We start from the raw sequence: 18,226 nt of genomic DNA, 5'->3' as shown, positions 1-18,226 counted from the left end.
GTCAAATAAAAATCTAGGAAACTTAAAAATGGGTTAAAAGTATTTTCAGGTACAAACACCTGTCTCCTAGTTCCTCTGCCAATTTTTGTTTTACCACAACACATGCCCATTTTATAAAATGTTTCTCTCTCCTCCATTGCTCCACGAAAGATCCACACAAACAGGAAGAAAAATGACCGACTATACAGGGTAAACAGTGAATGTGACTAGAGATCAACTTTTATCCAGTGCACACAAATTACAAATAGAGAAAAATAATTTATCTGAAAAGAAACCTACCCAAGAACACTGTAAGTATGATTTAAGTTGAGTGTGCTTTAATAAATGAATCAGAAAACTAGCAGAGAAAATAAATGCAAAGCCTTTTTTTTATTATTTACCTTTTTGGGCTTTTCTGTATTGTAATTATACACAATCTGGCTGCAAGAAACCATTTCCTCCTCATAGTTTGACTCTGGTTCAGATTTAGTCCTAAAGAAAAGAAATACAAGTTGATCCAAGACATGCAAATTATTCGTGAAATAAGAGTCAGAGAAGATTTCACAGTTTCAGATGCCACATTTTACTACTAACTGATGCAAGTGATAAAATGTGTGTGAAAACATTAATATGGTACGTGAGAATGTGTAAGTTTGTTCTAGTTCTATTATTTTATGGTGCCCACAAGTGTGGTAGATAGGGTTGCCAATTTTGCTTGGACGTATTCCTGGAAGTTTCATCACAATGACAATCTTTAATTAAAGATTAATCTTTAATTCCTGGAAATTCCAGAACAATCCTGGAGGGTTGGCAACCCAAGTAGGTGCTTTAAAGAAATTGCATAAAAGAAAGGTACCGGCTTCAGAGAGATCTTACTACTAAGTGACAGATTTGACTAATGAGTTGAGGATTTAGCATATACTAGGAAGAAATATAACGTAATGAGTATTTGCATAAACACCTTGTTTAACTGAACAAGATCTTTTTTTGAAATGATTGTCCGCAGTATTACTAACAGCTGCTTCAATGTTTAAAAATTCTCAGTTTTAATAATCGAATTTACCTATTTATGCCATTTACTTTTTCACTTCACTCATTAAGGATAGTGAAAAAAGACTGATAAGTTTCTACTGACTAGTTTTCTTTCAATAGGATAATGTGGCAATTTGGCCAGTAGACCACCCCAGAAGAATGTTTAAGTCCTACATCCCCCACCCAATTGCCACTTTTTGAAGAATGTTTTTATGGAAAGGTTTAATTTAAGGTTTTGTAATTAAGAGAAAAAGGTTTACAAAGCCTAAATCTGGGGCTGAAGGACCTGCTAGTATCCTCTTAAAACAACTGTGTACCGTAAAGAAGACTGTTTAAAAGGTGGAGTCCAACTATGCTTTCCAAATTTCTCTGCACAGAGAATCCACTTCCACAACCGGATAGCTGTTTACTAACAGATTACTTTTCCATTGAATGAGTGACTTAGCTAGTCTGCTGGTTGCTTAATTTTGAATGTCTAATATATGGTTACTCTTAAAAGATGTGTCTCAAACACGATGTTAAATTTCAATTGTAAATTTGGGAATACCAAAAGCTTCCAGAAGGCATTTGATGCCTATCTGCTTTGAAACACTTCCCCTAAGAAGTCTAACATATGTTACGTTTTTAAACATAATTTTTTGTCTTGTTTTACCATCTCTAGTGGAAGCATTATATCCAGAAAAGGAATAAAACATGGGAAGACCCTTGATGAGATTTTCTTGATGTCGATAAATATTCAGAAGACTGTATATATGATTTGCCAGTAAGTTAAAAGTTAACCGAAAACACAATTAAAAGCTGTAGTTGTAATGTCTCATTTGCGGGCTTGCCAACCCTCAGGATAACTGGGTGTTTTTATGAAAGCTGCAGCTCAAGTCATGTGATTACATGCAAGTCTCAGCATTACTTTAAAAACAAAGTTTCTACCTCTCATGGCTGCAGAGAAAGTCTTGAAAACATGAATCCAAAAGGTTAAAAAAACAGAATGCAAATAAAGAGAACACAGCATTTATTATTTTGTAAAAACTCCCAAGTTTTAATTCAATTTTATGATTTGGGTGGTGGGGGGCTGCATCATGATTTTTGATCACTTAGAGTTGGTAATGCTGCACTTATTTTATTTTGCTCCTGGCCATTTCCCCAACATCTATTATAGCATTGAGGTCAGGGCTAGAAGCTACCAAAGCTATATTTTTAAAACTTGAACTCACCTCCTTGAACTATTGCGTATATTTTTTATTTCATTGTTGTAGCTGACATTGTTGATAATGGTTTGAAAGGCCTGGACTGGATCGATGAGTTGACCCCACACTTTAGACCCGAGCTGATCCAAAATCACCATGAAACAGTGCAGCGCTGGCCAGAAGGGATCAATGCTTTCATCTGAAATATAACAGTCTAAGCTCATGAGGAGTTGAGGGGGAAGTGTCCTACACTTTCCTACTGCTAGCTGAATACAAAGTGAATTTAATTCTGCATTTCAGTGCTTTTATTAGTTTAAACATTGAAACAAAGGTGAATTATAACTTTTAAAAAAAATGTTTAAGCCTTAAAAAAAAGAAAGGCATTTTTTAAACACCCAGAGGAAGAGGGGAGGGGAAGAATTTAAAAATTCCCCTCATCTGCAAAGCCAGTGTGGCTCCTAGGGTCTGAGACCAGCCACGCTTTCCCTCTATAAGTAGTAGTAACCTGGAGGAGCAAGAGAAGGGAAGGTGTAAAATGGATGATAATTTTTAAAGTTTCCCCTCACTGCAACGCTATGTCATTCCTACCTTTTCCCCTTTTTGTTTTGGTTGCTGATATTTTAGTGGGCACGGGTAAGAGGTATATTATTGAGACGAGTTATTATGCCTCATATAGCTGCCCAGGGAAGGAGAGTTATGTCTGAGAAAGAGCTCTATTTTTCTTCAATTATTTCACATTTCAGCTTTTGCAGCCACTGTGTCCTTCTGTTGTGCCTGCCACCCCTGCCTAACCATTAGTGTGGCTAGGCGCCCCCTCCCTAGAGGAAGTGAACAAGATGAGAAATTTAATTTTTTTCCTCTTGCCTCTAAACACAATAAAATCTGAAAAGATAAAAAGATTTGGTAAAAGTGTTTATTATTGTTATTTACGGGTATTTGTTTGGAGAGCACAGGGCTAGGCAGGGAAGAATCTCTCAAGCTTACAGCTTTGTCAACTGATTTGTTCAAAAGAATCTTCTATTTAGACTTCTGCAGTTGGAAAATTTTTAATGATTCAATGGAGAAAAGTACCTAAGAAGATTCAGCTACAAAGATATATAGGGTTGTTTTTTTTTTTTTTTTAAATCAGCATCTTCTCTTCTGGTACAGAAAATGACAGCATTTTGAGTGGCCAGCACAGAGTAACTCATTCTCAGCATTCCATTCTAGTTTCACTAAGAAAGCTGTTAAGAGTCAGAATCCGATATCTCTAGATGATATTTTGGAATTCTTTTCCCACAGTAACTGAAACGGAGGAATTTGTAAACAGTATAAAGTACAGACATCAGCTAAAAAAATGAAGCTTCAATCTGCTATAGATAAATGCACATTTGCTAGAAGTTCACTGACTCAAGAAAACACATGCTTCTGTAGAAGAATTCTGAGTTTTTAAAGAAACTCTTGCATTAAAAACTAGAGTACTGGGATTACCAAAAGGAATGAAAGAGAAGATGCTATTCAAGAAATTCCTTTGTTACTTGACAAAATATCTGGTTATAAATTACTCTGCCAATAAAAAAACTGACTGTAAACAAGATTCTTAGTCTGCAGAAATCCCAGACCTTAATTATCACCTTTAGTTCTGATAATGCTATAGCTCAATTTCCCTGAAGTGGTTAAAGTAAAAGAAAATTTTATACTCAGGACAGAGTCTCTATTTGTCGAGTTGTAGCTCACATAACACTAACATGGGTGGGGGGGGGGGGGGAGAACACAATAATTTAAAAAGTAATTAAATTATATTGGTATTTAGGCTTTTTTTTTTTTAACCCCAGAAGACTAGCACTAATTTTTGATGGTAAAAGGCTGAATTTTTATGACTGACAAAGCAAAAAGTCTTAGATGTTTAGATGCAATTAGCTCAGGAAAAGGATAAAAAAAGGAGAGGATCCTCATATATACATAAGACTCTTACCACAATTTGAGTAATTTTAACTTTTTCTCCTCCTCCTCTTTTCCTTTGTTTTTGTTGCTTCTTCATCTAGATGCTAATTAAAATAGAATAATCTATCAACTACTGAAGGGGTATTTCCTTTTAAAGCTCCTTCAGATCTGAGATAATGATATACAGTTTTCTTGTACATGTGTTCTTCCTTCTTCATGTAAGATTATAAACTTTTTGTTTAATGAAAATTGCACTTATAAAGATCCAATCTTTTTCTTCTCATATTACAAAAAGAAACTTATAAATAATTAAAAACATCCAAGTCTCAGAAAAAGGATCTGAAAAATAATTAGCAGGAACTACAACGTTTGAAATGTTACCTTTGCAAATTAAAATAGTTACTACACAACTATGAACTTTCCGTTTTCACGGAATTGCCTCTCACACCACTAATCAGGAGGATATGGAAATTCAGCTTCCAGGAAAGGTAAAAACATAATCCTGGAAGAGCGTTTTCTTCCTTTTTAGGATGGAGGAGCCAGAATACATACCACATGGAAAAAACTGTACCATCTCTTCTAAGTGGAAATCACCCAGTAATTGGGAAAAAAAGTTTGCCCTCACCTAACGCTTTACATATGGCTCCATAAAGCCATAAGGGGCTTTTCTCCACTTTTCAAAGTCCCTTTGAACCTTGTTTTTCAGTGTTTGTCTCAAGGTATGTCCAAATATTGTTCTTCACATCAGGGAAGGAATGAAATGTCAAAGTCTGAGAAACCCTGTCTTTGGCATTATACTTCTATACCAAAAATAATTTGTTCGACAAAAGTAGTAAGTTCTATTAGGAATTATATCACAACCAGAATATGACTGTTCATAATCCATTTTTAATCTCTATTTATCATTGCCTCATCAGTTAAAATTAGTTACCATCTGTTTGTTTCTCCATGGTGTGAAGTATAGACTGCATGAAATCATTCTGTTTATCTGGACCCAGCAACAAAGAATCCATAGCTTGTTCTTCCAGCACTGTTAGCAACATACAGATACCTGCAATGAAAGCAATCTGTCTTTACGTTTGTGTATGAGATCCTTTTTTTCCCCCTTCAAGTTTTGGCAAACCTAAATAGTACTGTTTTCCAAAGCCCATTGCAATGAAAGCTCTCAGAGGAAATGATCAGCATCAGAGGAACCTGAAGCAGATGAATTTAAATAAGCTACTGAGTCTCCTGGACAGACACAGTTAGAATTCTTCTATTTGACAACTCCCAAAATGCATTACACATTTCAAGAACTTTGATTGTACTGACCTCATAGGGACTGAGACAAGATCCAAAGAGAATTAACTGAAATTTCAACAACTCTAACTTTGCAGAATGAATATTCCTGTGAAGAACGTGGATATACCTGTGGGTTTGGTGGTTACTGTATTGCCGGCTAAAAGGTGACTAAAGGTTAAATCCTGCATGAACCCAAAACAACAGCTGTAAACAGAATTCAATTGTCTGGACAATACAAAGAATCTAATGGATGAAGGCACCTCCAAACCCCATCTAGAGAAGTGAACAAGCCAGTTTGGTCAGGTTCAGGAGCCCTGCTCGAAACCTTAGGAGATCTTCAGGTGGGAACTTTCAAAGAAACCTTTGAAATGAATAAAAGACAACTTGTGTCCTGAGGGGGAGACACTGTATGGGGTTCAGACTGTCAGAGAGGCAGCAGCAGCTACAGAGATACAACCTGTTTCACCAAGCTTCAATGCTTGAGGGGTGTCTGGGTCAAATGGAACCTACTTAAACTAGCAAGGAAAGGCTATGTTTAGGTAAGGCAATATGCATTTAGGTTTTTTTTAACCCTTTTCTTTCTGCTTGTAATGTTCCTAAGAGTAAATAAATCATACTCTGTTTTGAAAAAGCTGTTCTCTGTTACTGCATTTACCAGCTGGTCCAATTCCTGGAGAGGATTCTGTAGCAAGGGCAAAATCCAGTTGGACTTCTTGGAGGTAATATGTTTGGGAAACAAGAGGCATTGTAACCTGGGGATTCAGTTAGAAGTGGGGTGAATCACAGGATTCCACTCAGAGAAGAGCTTAGGGGCTGGCCTGCCACTTGAAAGAAATGTCACCACTCCCCTCCGGGATGGGGGGTGGAGAGCAAGCACAGATACAGCTCACTACTGAACGAACACTCACCAAGCCAGTAGTTTTTGTAGTTGGTGGTATCATACAAATGGGATGGCAGAAGAATGAGTTTCCCCTTCTCAATCATTGAAGAACTATAAATATCAGGACTGTCAAACAGCCCCAACTCAATGACTTTAAACAAGCAAGTCAATACTTCCTGTAAGTCATAGTAATCATCCCTGTCGACTTTCCCTAAATTTCTTGCTGTCAAGATGGCCCATCGACGAATCTATATATTTAAAAAAAAAAAAAAAAAACTTAAATATTACTAGAAGGAATACAACAAACAGGAATCACAGAAAAAGCTGTAAGTTTAGCAGCCATATTCCTAATAAAATGTGGTCAAATACATTTGTACTGAGGGCAAGTTCTTGGAAGTGAGACTCAAGTATTCTTCCAGCATAAACAAACATTTCCCCATGCATATTACAAACTGTGTGCAATGCAATCTAAAAAATCCAAAAGAGTTAGAAAGCATACATTCAAGGGCAAAAACTCACTGGAGGCACAAGACAGAGGCACCCTTTATCTCTAGACTTGTTTGATATCCTTGAAACTTTACTGATCAACATTTAACACAGACATAAGTGCAATTAAGGAACAGCAACCATAAGTTAATGCTGTATGTGAAGGATGCCTGTCTACTTATTACCGAGCCAGAATCCATCTACAGATAAGTTCATGGAGGATAGGTCCATCAATGGCTATTAGCCAAGATGGACGGGGATGGTGTCCCTAGCCTCTGTTTGCCAGAAGCTGGGAATGGGTGACGGGATGGATCACTTGATGATTACCTGTTAGGTGCCCCAGGGGGAATGAACAGGACATTGGCCACTGTCGGAAGACAGGATACTGGCCTAGATGGACCTTTGGTCTTACCCAGTATGGCCATTCTTATGTTATGTACAGTATATTGTCAGATTATAAAATAGGGTAATATATCTCTCATGCATTTCTCAGGACCAGCTTATGCATCAATTTGAATGGCAGAATTTTCAATGGGTAGCCTCCCTAAAATGCCTACAGATCCACATCCATACCAGCTCTCAAACTCTGTCAAGTAAAGTCTGGATCCACAGTTAGACACAATATCAAATAACTTGAAAAAATTACAAATACTCACCTCTTCCTGTGAAATAAAAAGAATATTAAGATGAATATCCTGCCTAGATTACTATAAACCCTTATATTCCTCCTGATCTACACACCCAAAGTTGCTCATATCAAACTATTCACTGACTTTCTCGGAGGTGAGCTAAGGAGGACATTCTGTCCCTCCTTAGTCTTAAGGTATACTATGAATCCTTCAAGATACATAGCAGGCCCTTCAATGGTACCAGGGCTTACATCCTAAGATCCAGGTGTTCTGTGGACTCTATATAACCACCACTCCTCAATCCTTTCCCCAGCTATTGAAGCTACCAGGAAGATCAGGGCAGATCTAGCTGGGGTCCTACAGTTTCACACTATGCTGTATACAGAGGCAGTTTTATAGGATAATCTAAGTCTCCCTGTAGAGTTAAACATATGTCAAGGGAGTGAATGACAAGGGGCATTCTCACACTTATCTAGCTCTGTACCAATTACTTCCTTAGGTCTTTTTCTGGACTTGCAATGCTATTTGGCCTGCAAATGTCACAATTTTGATAATACCTGTGACTTTCAACCCAGATGCACTTGGGTACCCCAGAAATTTCCACTTTGTTACCATTCCTTAAGGGACTGGGTTCAAAAAGAGATAAGCTACTGCCATCTACTACATTATGAATGCCCTCAAGGTCTGCTTCAAACAAGAACATATGGCACAGAGACCTCCCATTGTGGTCTAGGATTGGCCTAATTAAAATACCCTCTCCGAATCTCATTCAGATACATACAACTAAAAATACCATCTAGCCTCCACTGGTCTCAGAATGAAGACTAATAAAATAAAGGACAACTGTGCCTGCTGGTAATGTCAAACTCTGTGTGCTATGTCACTATATATGCTATGGGAATGCTCTGTAATTAAAGGATTTGGGGAGGAAGAGTGTTCCTGACTGTCTCTTATTCCAACTGACAGTGCCACTCTCACCACTTCTATTTCACATTGGAGGCAATTCCAAGATTACTGAACCTCAGACTACCCAAGGATATAGCTTTTAGTGACTAAAAACAAATGATACCGAGATGGAAAGACTCAACATCCTAGCACAAAAAAGGCTGGAGTATGAACATTGTATTTGGCTATCTTGGAAAGAGTGGCATACAAAATATACTTGGACTCAGTCTGAAAGCCTAGATCTTTATTTTCAGAGATGCTGAACACCTGCAACTCCTATTGACTTTAACTGAACTTTTAAGTTATCAACACTTCTGAAAACAAAGCCCCATAGCTTTTGTTCCTTGACAGGTATCAGTGATTCAGAGTTACACATTGTGAGCTTCTGCACCCCACTTTCCACTTTATGAACTTCATTTGCTCAATACATGATGCATTGCCCATGCCCACAGCTGTTCTTGCAAAACAACTACTTATCATGGATAGGAATATTATGTGCCAAGACATACTAATCGAGGTTACATGCTTCTATGGATTGTTTATATGAGGAGGATACAGCAGAAATGTTTGAACTTTGAAACAATAGGCTTATTACTCTTGCCAAATGTGAACAAGGATAGACATACACAATCAAATCCCTGAAACAGAAGTGCCCAGTAAAAGCTTAAAGTGAGTTCATTTTTCTGATTGTATTCTCATTGTAGGAGAAATAACTCACCACTTCATTGGGGTGTACCAACAACAGATAAATGCCTGGATGTTTGTCAAAGACCTGAAAGGAGAAGTTAACTTGTTCCATTTTACAAAGAGCCTCAACACAAAGCTCACCTAAACAAGAGGAGACATAAATGGTAGAGATTAACCAAAACCAAGGCAAGCGAAGTTATTTTACTGCTTAAAGAAAGATTACCCTTATTTTAGTAGGGCAACTAAACATTTCACTAATGCTCATTTAAAATAATTATTTTCACCTTCTGCAATGGTGAGAATACTGGATTCTTTCAAGTGTAAGCCATGAGATACTCACTGATTCGTGCATGTAGCAGCAGGTACGGGTATTTCAGTATTTCTAGAAGAGGTACACGCAGGTGGTTCTCAAAATCTGGGCCTGTGTAACCAGACAGTTTAGTTTCGCCGTTGTCATCCACTATAAATAATTCATCATCCTCTTCAATATCTGTCTTCATGGATTTCTCAAAGTGGTCAATGAGACGGGAGGTTTCCAACTCCCATAAGATCTATTCAGGGAAAAGGAAACAAGGAAACAATAGTCTGTACAGGTTGCTGAGACTGAGGATGTTTAACATCATGTGGAACTCCTGATGAGATTCTAAGAGCTCATTACTTTGTTTTGGAAAGTTACTTTCCAGACATTGTAAGAAAATATTAACAGTTGGGCGTGGAACTCAGGTGACACAGATCATCAGCAACATTTTCAATTTGGAATTGACTGATTATAGAATCATTAAAGTAACTTTAGTGGCAGTCAGAAATTGTAGGTACTTAATGAATAAAGTTTTGAATAATTTATTCATTTCTGAATAAAGTTAATAGCTTCATCATTATCTTAGACAGAAGACTGATAACTGGGACAAAGTTCTGTATTTAAATACAGGAATAGAGCACATTACAAGAACTTACAATTAAATGGCAGCATACGCTTCCTGCAATAGTTAGCTAAACACAGAGCCCTCACAAAATTCCTCTCCCTCAGTCAGACCTAACCACCATCAAATCCCACCCTCTGAGGTAACTCAATTAAACCTTTTATTCTGTGCAGCTCAGTAGGAGACAATTACCTCCTGCAGTAAGCCAGGCAATTCATCCCTTGCCTTGTGATATTCAACCACACATTCCAGGCAGTAACACAGATCATCATTGGCTGCTGCACGATCTTCAGGGGACAAAGTCTTGGAAGCATAAGTTCTTAGGAACTGGGTGGTGGAGGAACCACCAGGCGTACACCAACGACATGTGCTCATTCTTCAGACACACACATAGAAAGAGGGAGGGAGTTATTAGACATCAAAACACTGAAAGTAGTAAGGGCTAAGGGCTAGAGATTTCTGTAATGTGCAGCTGCAGTGTGTATATATGATTTTTAAAACATTAAGTCCAAAACAATCAAATGTAAGTGACCAAGTTTAAGCATTTATATCCATATTTATGCACCTAATAAAAGTGGCCTCATTTTCAGAGCATTTGAACACCTACAGTTCCCAGTGAAATACAAAACAAAATTTAAAAACTAATAATTAAAAAGTATTTTATTTCTCTTACAATTAATACATTTGGATAACATTGATATGCAAAATTTCACCTTGCATGTAACTAAAGAATCCATAACTAGCCCACAATACAACTTTAATGAACTCTTTCAACATATACAACATTAATATATGTATGCATCAGAACAGTTGTTTGTGAAAACGAGGGTTTATCGATACAAAGTTTGATTAGTTCTGCTTCACCTCCTTAAGATTCTCATAGTTCAATGAAGCTGTCGCTTAAATTTAAGAAAATGGATTTAAGATTTTTCAGTTTATTAGTCATCCCTGAAATTTCCACAAGTGGCTACCCCTACATTCAGAATAAGAGCAGTTTAAGATAAATTCTATCACTTCTACCAAGCTAATAATAAATAAACAAGAATAGATTCTATATAACAATTGTGTAACTACAGGTGCTCAGCTTTATTAATGCCAATTCTATATACACTGGCTATGAATCAAACATTTTCATTCTCCTCACTTTGCATCAGTTAGGGTGACAACCTAATTTATTAGTATTACTTCCTAAAAGGTACTCACTTCATGAAAAAGGGTTTGTGCACATGGTTTTTATTGTTACTTAACCCACACAGGAATGGTACTGAAAAGGACAGTTCCTCAATTTGCTGGACAGTCTTGAATTAGGCAAATACACCTCTACCCCAATATAGCGCGACCCAATATAACACAAATTCGGATAGAATGCGGTAAAGCAGCGCTTCGGGGGGGCGGGGCTGCGCGCTCCGGCGGATCAAAGCAAGTTCGATATAACGCGGCTTCACCTATAACGCGGTAAGATTTTTTGGCTCCCGAGGACAGCGTTATATTGGGGTAGAGGTGTATTATACTGCTTTATGAAGCTATGAAAGTGGAGGTACATGCATATTTAATGCCTTGAGAAATATTTAGTAAGCAATCACCTAAAATTGTGTCAGTTTCAATTGTTATGGGTTTATCCTAAACTGCATCAGTAATATCTGTTGTGTGAGGAGCAATTAGCTATCATATGACCACTGACATTTGGAAAGGAGGACTTGGTGAACTAGCACTCCATAAGCAATAGTCTAAATATTAATGGCCTTGAAATTGAGGATAAGATCCAGATAATTTCTATTGCGTTTATGAGACTCCCCTAATGCAACAACATAGTGCACAGCTTGGAGTAACAGTCTAATCAAAGTTCATATTCTGTCACTATAATTAAAATAATAAAAGTCTCCAAAATGGGCAATTCTTGTCAGCATTTCTAAATATTTTCACAAATCCACAGTATTCTAAACATTCGAGGACCAGACATTGACTTATTCTTCCTGACCAAATATTCCAATAAATCATTTGGTTAATGTCCATTAGTAAACATACATCTGCATAATACTGGCCTACAGCTGGATTAGCATATATCCTCACTAATACCATACAACAAATCAGCTATATTTAAAACTAGTAGACTTTTCTTAATTATTAATTTTAAGATAGCCCACCTATTCTTAAAAACTGGCTGAAATATCACAAGTTAATTTGAATATTACAGGGATCTTAAATCTTCAACAACTTTAACATCCCTGTGCCTTCACTGGTGCCCAAATTGTAGTCACCGTACCACTGCTTTTCCCTGAAGCATTTGCTGGTGGTCCATGCTACTGAGTCTCCTTGCTTCCAGATGCTAAACTGCATTACAACGCAATTAAAAACATTTTTCTATTTTTTTTCCTGATACCAGTTTCTGTACTTGACACTGTGACCTTACATAACCATAAATGGAAAGGAAGTGGTGGTCTATGAGAATTTTTCTAATAGGATGTAGGCCACACTGAAAAGTTTCAGGATCCCTTGTATTAGACTATGTAAACTGTAAGTCAGATTCTGCCACCACTGTCCACACATTGGGGTGTACCTTGCTTGTCAAGCAGCCCTATTGAAATTAATGGGACTAAGTACAGAGTAAGAGATCACTCAGGGAGGACAGGTGAGAGAATATGATGTATATGTTAAATACTTAACTTTAATCTTAGGTTTTCTAAAAACTTATTATTTAAGAGCCACCACCACCATGTGAAGAGTCATAATGGTGACCAAATCATGACAGAAATTAATTCAGGGCCAGTCTACACCATCAATCTCACCACATCTGGGGACCAGTTTACAGCTTGTCTTGGTTATGTAACTTAGACAAGACCTTAAATTTCAGTTATCTGAATTCCATTACCAGGTTAAGTCATTGCATAGGTCTCCACTACAAAATGGAATTGGGTTGTAACTGAGCCAAAGAACAACACTACTGAACTCTGATAATTTCTTTTCTGTGGGCTTTGCTGGAATATGTTTGAACATGGTTCCGTAACAGTGAAGCCCAGCACTGATATGGACTTTGAGAGAACATGAAGTGTGAGTGAAAAAGAAAAACTTAGTAAGATTCCCCAGATAACAAACAAAACTGCTATGCATACGTGTTTTGTATCTTGCTGACGTAGCCAGGGAAGTCTATTGGCTTAAAAATGAATTAGTTTCCCTCATTTTATGCCATTCCTTATGAACATTAATTAATATGCATACTGGAGAAAGTTTTAATTATCTTAAATATAAATCTACTTATCACATTTTTCTATCATTTGCATCACTGGCTTGTTAATAATACAAGAGTTATGTCTAAACAAGGGGCAATTCTCTCAACTCATCTTCTCCTATTTGATGTTGCAATTAAGTCATATGGTTTTGTTTATGACATCATCAAAATATTTTCCATAGCAATATAAGGATGCCAAGCACAGCTTGGCAGAGTAAAAAAATAAAAACCATCTTCAACAACAACAAAGGAAGACCAGGCCAAGTATATTTTTACAAATATTCTCACTCCCAAGTTAGTTTTTGCACTAAATAATCCAAGCAAGAACCAGCATTTCCTGACTTCTGAGAATTTACCTGCAACCTTTAACACTCTCACCAAGATTTTGTTAAAGGAATTACCTAGATTTTTTTTTTAATTATAATCTGAAACTATTTGTCTAAGCACAATCAGAATGTCTTATCCTGCACAAGGTGCACAATCATTAAAGCAAGGCCTCCTATGGAGTCTTGCTTCATTCACTGGATATCTTATTCAATGAGACAAGGGCACATCATTGACTGTTGAAAACTTAATTTGCTAGACACATTAATAAATATTTAATAATATTGTTATTACAATAGTGCCCAGAAGCTCCAATCCCCAAGCCCTCTGTTACATGCTGTACAATGCCTTCTGAACTCAGATGTCTTCGCCCCACTGCTTTTCAAATGTGAAAATCAAAACAAGGCCATCTCAAACTCTCCACCATCTCTAACACTACATGTTCTCAGACTTTAAATAGTTTCTGTTAGGGTTCAGTTTTAGACGATCAGTGTTATGATAGGTCAAATAACCAAAGCTTATGCAAGCTTAGTAATCAAAAGATTATTAGTCAAAGATTCAGCAGCATATACAGAAAGGAATGAGTTAATACTTTACCAATCTGAAGCAAAGGTTTTGCATAAGTTACATCTTCATTCTGTTCCAAAGCATTACCTCACTTCTACTTATATTTATATCCCTGTTTATCATGGACAGGAAAATGCCCCAAACTCCTTTATTTCATGACATACCCCAGTCTTCCTTTTCCATGAAGGTTGCACCTACTGTCCAAGGTTCTTAGATATCTGTATCCAGTTAATTTAACAATCTTGCAACAATTACAATAGTTGCTTATTACTTAAAGACCAAGCAAAACCAAGAACACTATCTTGTCCTTGATGATCTCTACAAATGCCAAAAATAAAATCTTACACAATTTTTAATACATTTCCAGCACAAAGCATGCTGAAAGCAACACATTAAGCACAGGTGCACAGTTAGCCAAAATTAATGTATTATTGAGAAGTAATTTTGACTAACACCTTCAATTGAAAGTGCTTCAGCACTCCAACATTTAAGAGCTGTATCTTTTTGGAGCCATCTGTCAAGACATACAGCAAAATTCTACTAAGCATGCACAAAGTTTCCCCATCTACATGCTTTTAACTTTAAAATTACTGAACCAATATTCTTCAAACTTGTTCTGTTCCTTCTATCTCAATGAGATCTACAAACCAAGCTAAGTTTGTTATATTTTAAGTCATTGAATTAGCCCATATACGAACTTTTTGATTAAAAACTTAAAAATAATGCACCCAATTTTGTTCAGTTTTTCCAAAAACGGATTAAATCACCTCCAGATTGAGAGCAAGCCATGAAAATTTCAGCACCTCAGGAATTAGTTTTAAAATTATGGGCAACCAAACAAAAAGGATTAGAATAGAAAATAGAATTCAACCATAACTATATACAAAAACTTAACACATAGTGCACTGCATGTTCCAGTCACTATAAGTACTGGCTAATTAATTCTCAGAATCCAGTAAGACAGATGTTACCTCCTTGCAAGTTGTTAACATGCAAGTGGCTTCCTTACAGTGTAACCAACTGCTCCACATCACTGGACAAACCAGGAGATGCTGCCTAAGAGTTATTAAAGGCACTTCAGCAACATCTGTACAATATACTTCAAAATAACTAGATGCCTCCATTTAACATTAAGCCTTCCACAGTCTTAAGACAACTTCTGTGGGACGGGACAGGGCAGGACAGGACCATTAGTGTTTTAAAAAACGTTAAATGTTTTAAAAAAAATGTTAGGGCATGAACAGAGTAAGTGTGTGTTTTCTAGGAGTGTTGCCTCTGGAATGCCTGGTAAGTCTCAGCCAGTTCAGGAAGAAATGAAAGGTCTGGTCATGGGGAGAATGATACCTGATGCCAGCTACAGGTGAAGACATCCCAGAGGGGGACTCATCTATTCCATGGCAGGGAAGACAGGAAGAGAGTGGTGGAAGAACAGGGAGGGATTTTTTGGCAACTTAGGCCCAATTCCTATGGGGGTGGAGTATGCACATGTTTTCTACAAAAGGAGGAATTCTACTAGGGGTAAGGATTTGAGCTGACCTCCTAAACGGAGTGTGATGGGGATCTGGAGAAGCAGAAGAATTTACTTCCTAGCTCTGCATGTCTGTAGGGAAGAGGTTGGAGAATAATAGAGGAGGGGGCAATTTCCATACTGCAGGTGACACTGGCTGAGAAGACTGGCAAGGGAGCAGTCTCCATGTTCTGGGGGCACTGGCACAAGACTAGTCTCCATACTCAGGGGAGGAGGGAACAGGGGGCTGAGGTAGGAGCAGTCTCCATGCTCGGAAGGCACTGGCCAGGATGGAGGCAGTCTCCAGGTTCAGGAGGGCACAGGGCAGGTGGGGGGGGGGGGCAGTCTCCAGACTCAGGGGGGCACGGGCCAGGGGGGAGGGCGCTGGCTGGGGGGGCAGTCTCCAGGCTCAGGGGGGGCACTGGCGGGGGTGGGGTGGGCAGGGGCAGTCTCCAGCCTCGGGGGGGTGGGGGCAGGGGCAGTCTCCAGCCTCGGGGGGGGTGGGGGCAGGGGCAGTCTCCAGCCTCGGGGGAGGCACTGGCCGAGGGGGGGGAGGGGGGAGAAGGCTGGAGCAGTCTCCAGGCTCGGGGGAGGCACTGGCCGAGGGGAGGGCTGGAGCAGTCCCCAGGTTCGGGGGGGGGGGGCGCACTGGCCGGGGGGGGGGGCTGGAGCAGTCTCCAGGCTCGGGGGGGAGCACTGGCCATGGGGGGGGGCTGGAGCAGTCTCCAGCCTCGCGGGGGGGGGGCACTGGCGGAGGGGGGGGGGGGGGCTGGAGCAGTCTCTAGGCTCGGGGGGGGGGGGGGAGACGACAACGTTTCCAGGCTCGGGGGCTTCTCCTCTTTCCCTCCCCCTCGGCTGCCCCCTCACCTCCTCCCACCGCCAGCCTCTGGGCGCGGGCCTCGGCGCTACTCCGCCACCATGGCTCCAGTGGGCATCCAGCCAACACTTCCCCGCCTCAGGCCGGCCAACCCCCGGCGCATCCCCGACCCCGGGTTCTCCTCACTTCCGGCCCAGCAGGGTGTCTCGGCCGGAAGTGAGTTTGTTTTTCCTCCGGGGCGGGGTGGGGCCCCGGAGCGCCCAACTCTAACCTGGAGGGGCCCCGCCCGGAGGGGGGGGGCGTCTTAAAGGGCCAGCGGCAGGTGTGTCGGGAGGAGCAGAGAGCAGGGGAAAGCGGGAGGGACGTAGAAGCGGCCAGGGAGGAGTGGTCCAGGGTACTAGCCTAGGAGGAGGATTTGGTTTCAACTGAGGTTGGCACCAGCCTGCCTGGGTGAACCTGGGCCAGTCCCTGAAAATGAGGAGCCTAAATGGTGCCTCTTTTGGGCAAGTTTGTCCCCGCTATTGCCAGCCCCAAATCTTCAAATGAAGCCTGCAACCGTCACATATCCACGGGACTCCCGGAGCTGGGGCTTTAAGGGGAACAATAATTATCATGAGACTCGTGACAAAATCAGGAGAGTTAGCAACACTGACAGCTGCTAACTGATGGTGTCCCCCCCATCCCGAACTGGGACAAATCCAGACATAGTTTTATCCGGCAGCAGACAGGGAATATGCCATTTTGAACCTACCACTCCACCCCCACCAGTGTGACCTCATGCGCACAGTGCATATGAGGTCATGCCAGTGCAGGTGCTGCCCTTGTGGTGTGACCTTGCATGCACCATATGTACAAGCTCACGCTGGCCAGGGGTGTGCCCACACTATTCCCAGAATGACCACTATTCTGGGAACAGGTGAGTGGCCACCCTAGGTAGGCAGGAAGAAGTGGATGAGGCTACAGGGGAAGGTACAAGGGAAAGGGGGATGAAGGGGAAGTGGGGCAGGAGAATTAAAAACATATTGGGGGAGCAATTGGAAAGGAAGGGGAGAATTGACAGGAGTTTGGCTGGGCAGGTACCACCTGTCCTACACTCAGGGTGATTATAACACCACTGCCATTATCTCCTACTTAGCCTGTTTCTAGCCTCTGCCACTCCAGCAACTCAGAGCCTTTCTCACAATCCTATCTCCCATCCCTGAGACAGATCAGAATCATTGCCCCCAATCTACAGCTGAAGAAATTGAGGAACTTGCTCAGAGACAGTCAGTCAGTGGCAGAGCCAAGCTGATAACACTCCCCTCTTTCAGGGGGCTGCTGTGAGGTTTGATAGTGATGCTAGAGCTGAGCATAGTGAAATCAGAGACCAAATCCTAAAATCTTGAGATTGGTTATAAATCATGAGATTTAAATAAAAAATACTGTTCCACCTTGTATTTAGCAGTGACACTGTGAGTTAGTTTCCCAGACCTGAAGAAGAGTGCTGTATAAGCTTGTCTCTCTCACCAACAGAAGTTGGTCCAATAAAAGATATTGCCTCACCTATCTTGTCTCTAATAAATCACATTGGTGTTTTTATCTGATTTTCAAGTCTGCCCCTAATTTGTGCGTGATGATTTGTGAAGCCAGTGGCAGTTAAGGGAACTCTTTACCTCAGATGACAAGGCCTTTGGGGATGATTTATCCCACTTGGGGTCCAATATGCAACTGCCGTCACCATGGAGCATGACTGATGTTGTGTTCTGAAGGAGGAATATCATCATCCAGCTATTATATTCTTTATCTGCAGATTTCAAAGTGTTTAACAGAGGAGGCTAAGTATCATTATTCCCATTTTAC

The 18,226-nt window shown here is 40.0% G+C and overlaps 1 protein-coding gene across 1 annotated transcript in view; it reads right to left on the bottom strand.

The window, feature by feature from the left end:
* SETX (senataxin) overlaps nucleotides 1-16,519 on the bottom strand; it is a 45,859-nt gene extending 29,340 nt beyond the window's left edge. The window contains exons 1-8 of the mRNA XM_065418672.1: nucleotides 16,438-16,519; nucleotides 10,139-10,322; nucleotides 9,367-9,577; nucleotides 9,058-9,167; nucleotides 6,308-6,527; nucleotides 5,050-5,169; nucleotides 2,223-2,394; nucleotides 381-471 (exon numbers count right to left, since the gene is read on the bottom strand). Coding sequence (XP_065274744.1) covers nucleotides 381-471; nucleotides 2,223-2,394; nucleotides 5,050-5,169; nucleotides 6,308-6,527; nucleotides 9,058-9,167; nucleotides 9,367-9,577; nucleotides 10,139-10,321 — 1,107 coding nt within the window. The 5' untranslated portion in view covers nucleotide 10,322; nucleotides 16,438-16,519. The remainder of the gene's footprint in view (nucleotides 1-380; nucleotides 472-2,222; nucleotides 2,395-5,049; nucleotides 5,170-6,307; nucleotides 6,528-9,057; nucleotides 9,168-9,366; nucleotides 9,578-10,138; nucleotides 10,323-16,437) is intronic.
* Between the last annotated feature and the right edge of the window lie 1,707 nt (nucleotides 16,520-18,226).

This window comes from Emys orbicularis, chromosome 18, assembly GCF_028017835.1.
Source record: "Emys orbicularis isolate rEmyOrb1 chromosome 18, rEmyOrb1.hap1, whole genome shotgun sequence".
NCBI lineage: Eukaryota > Metazoa > Chordata > Testudines > Emydidae > Emys > Emys orbicularis.
Note: the sequence above shows the minus strand (reverse complement) of the source record. Positions and strands in the feature narration are given on the sequence as shown.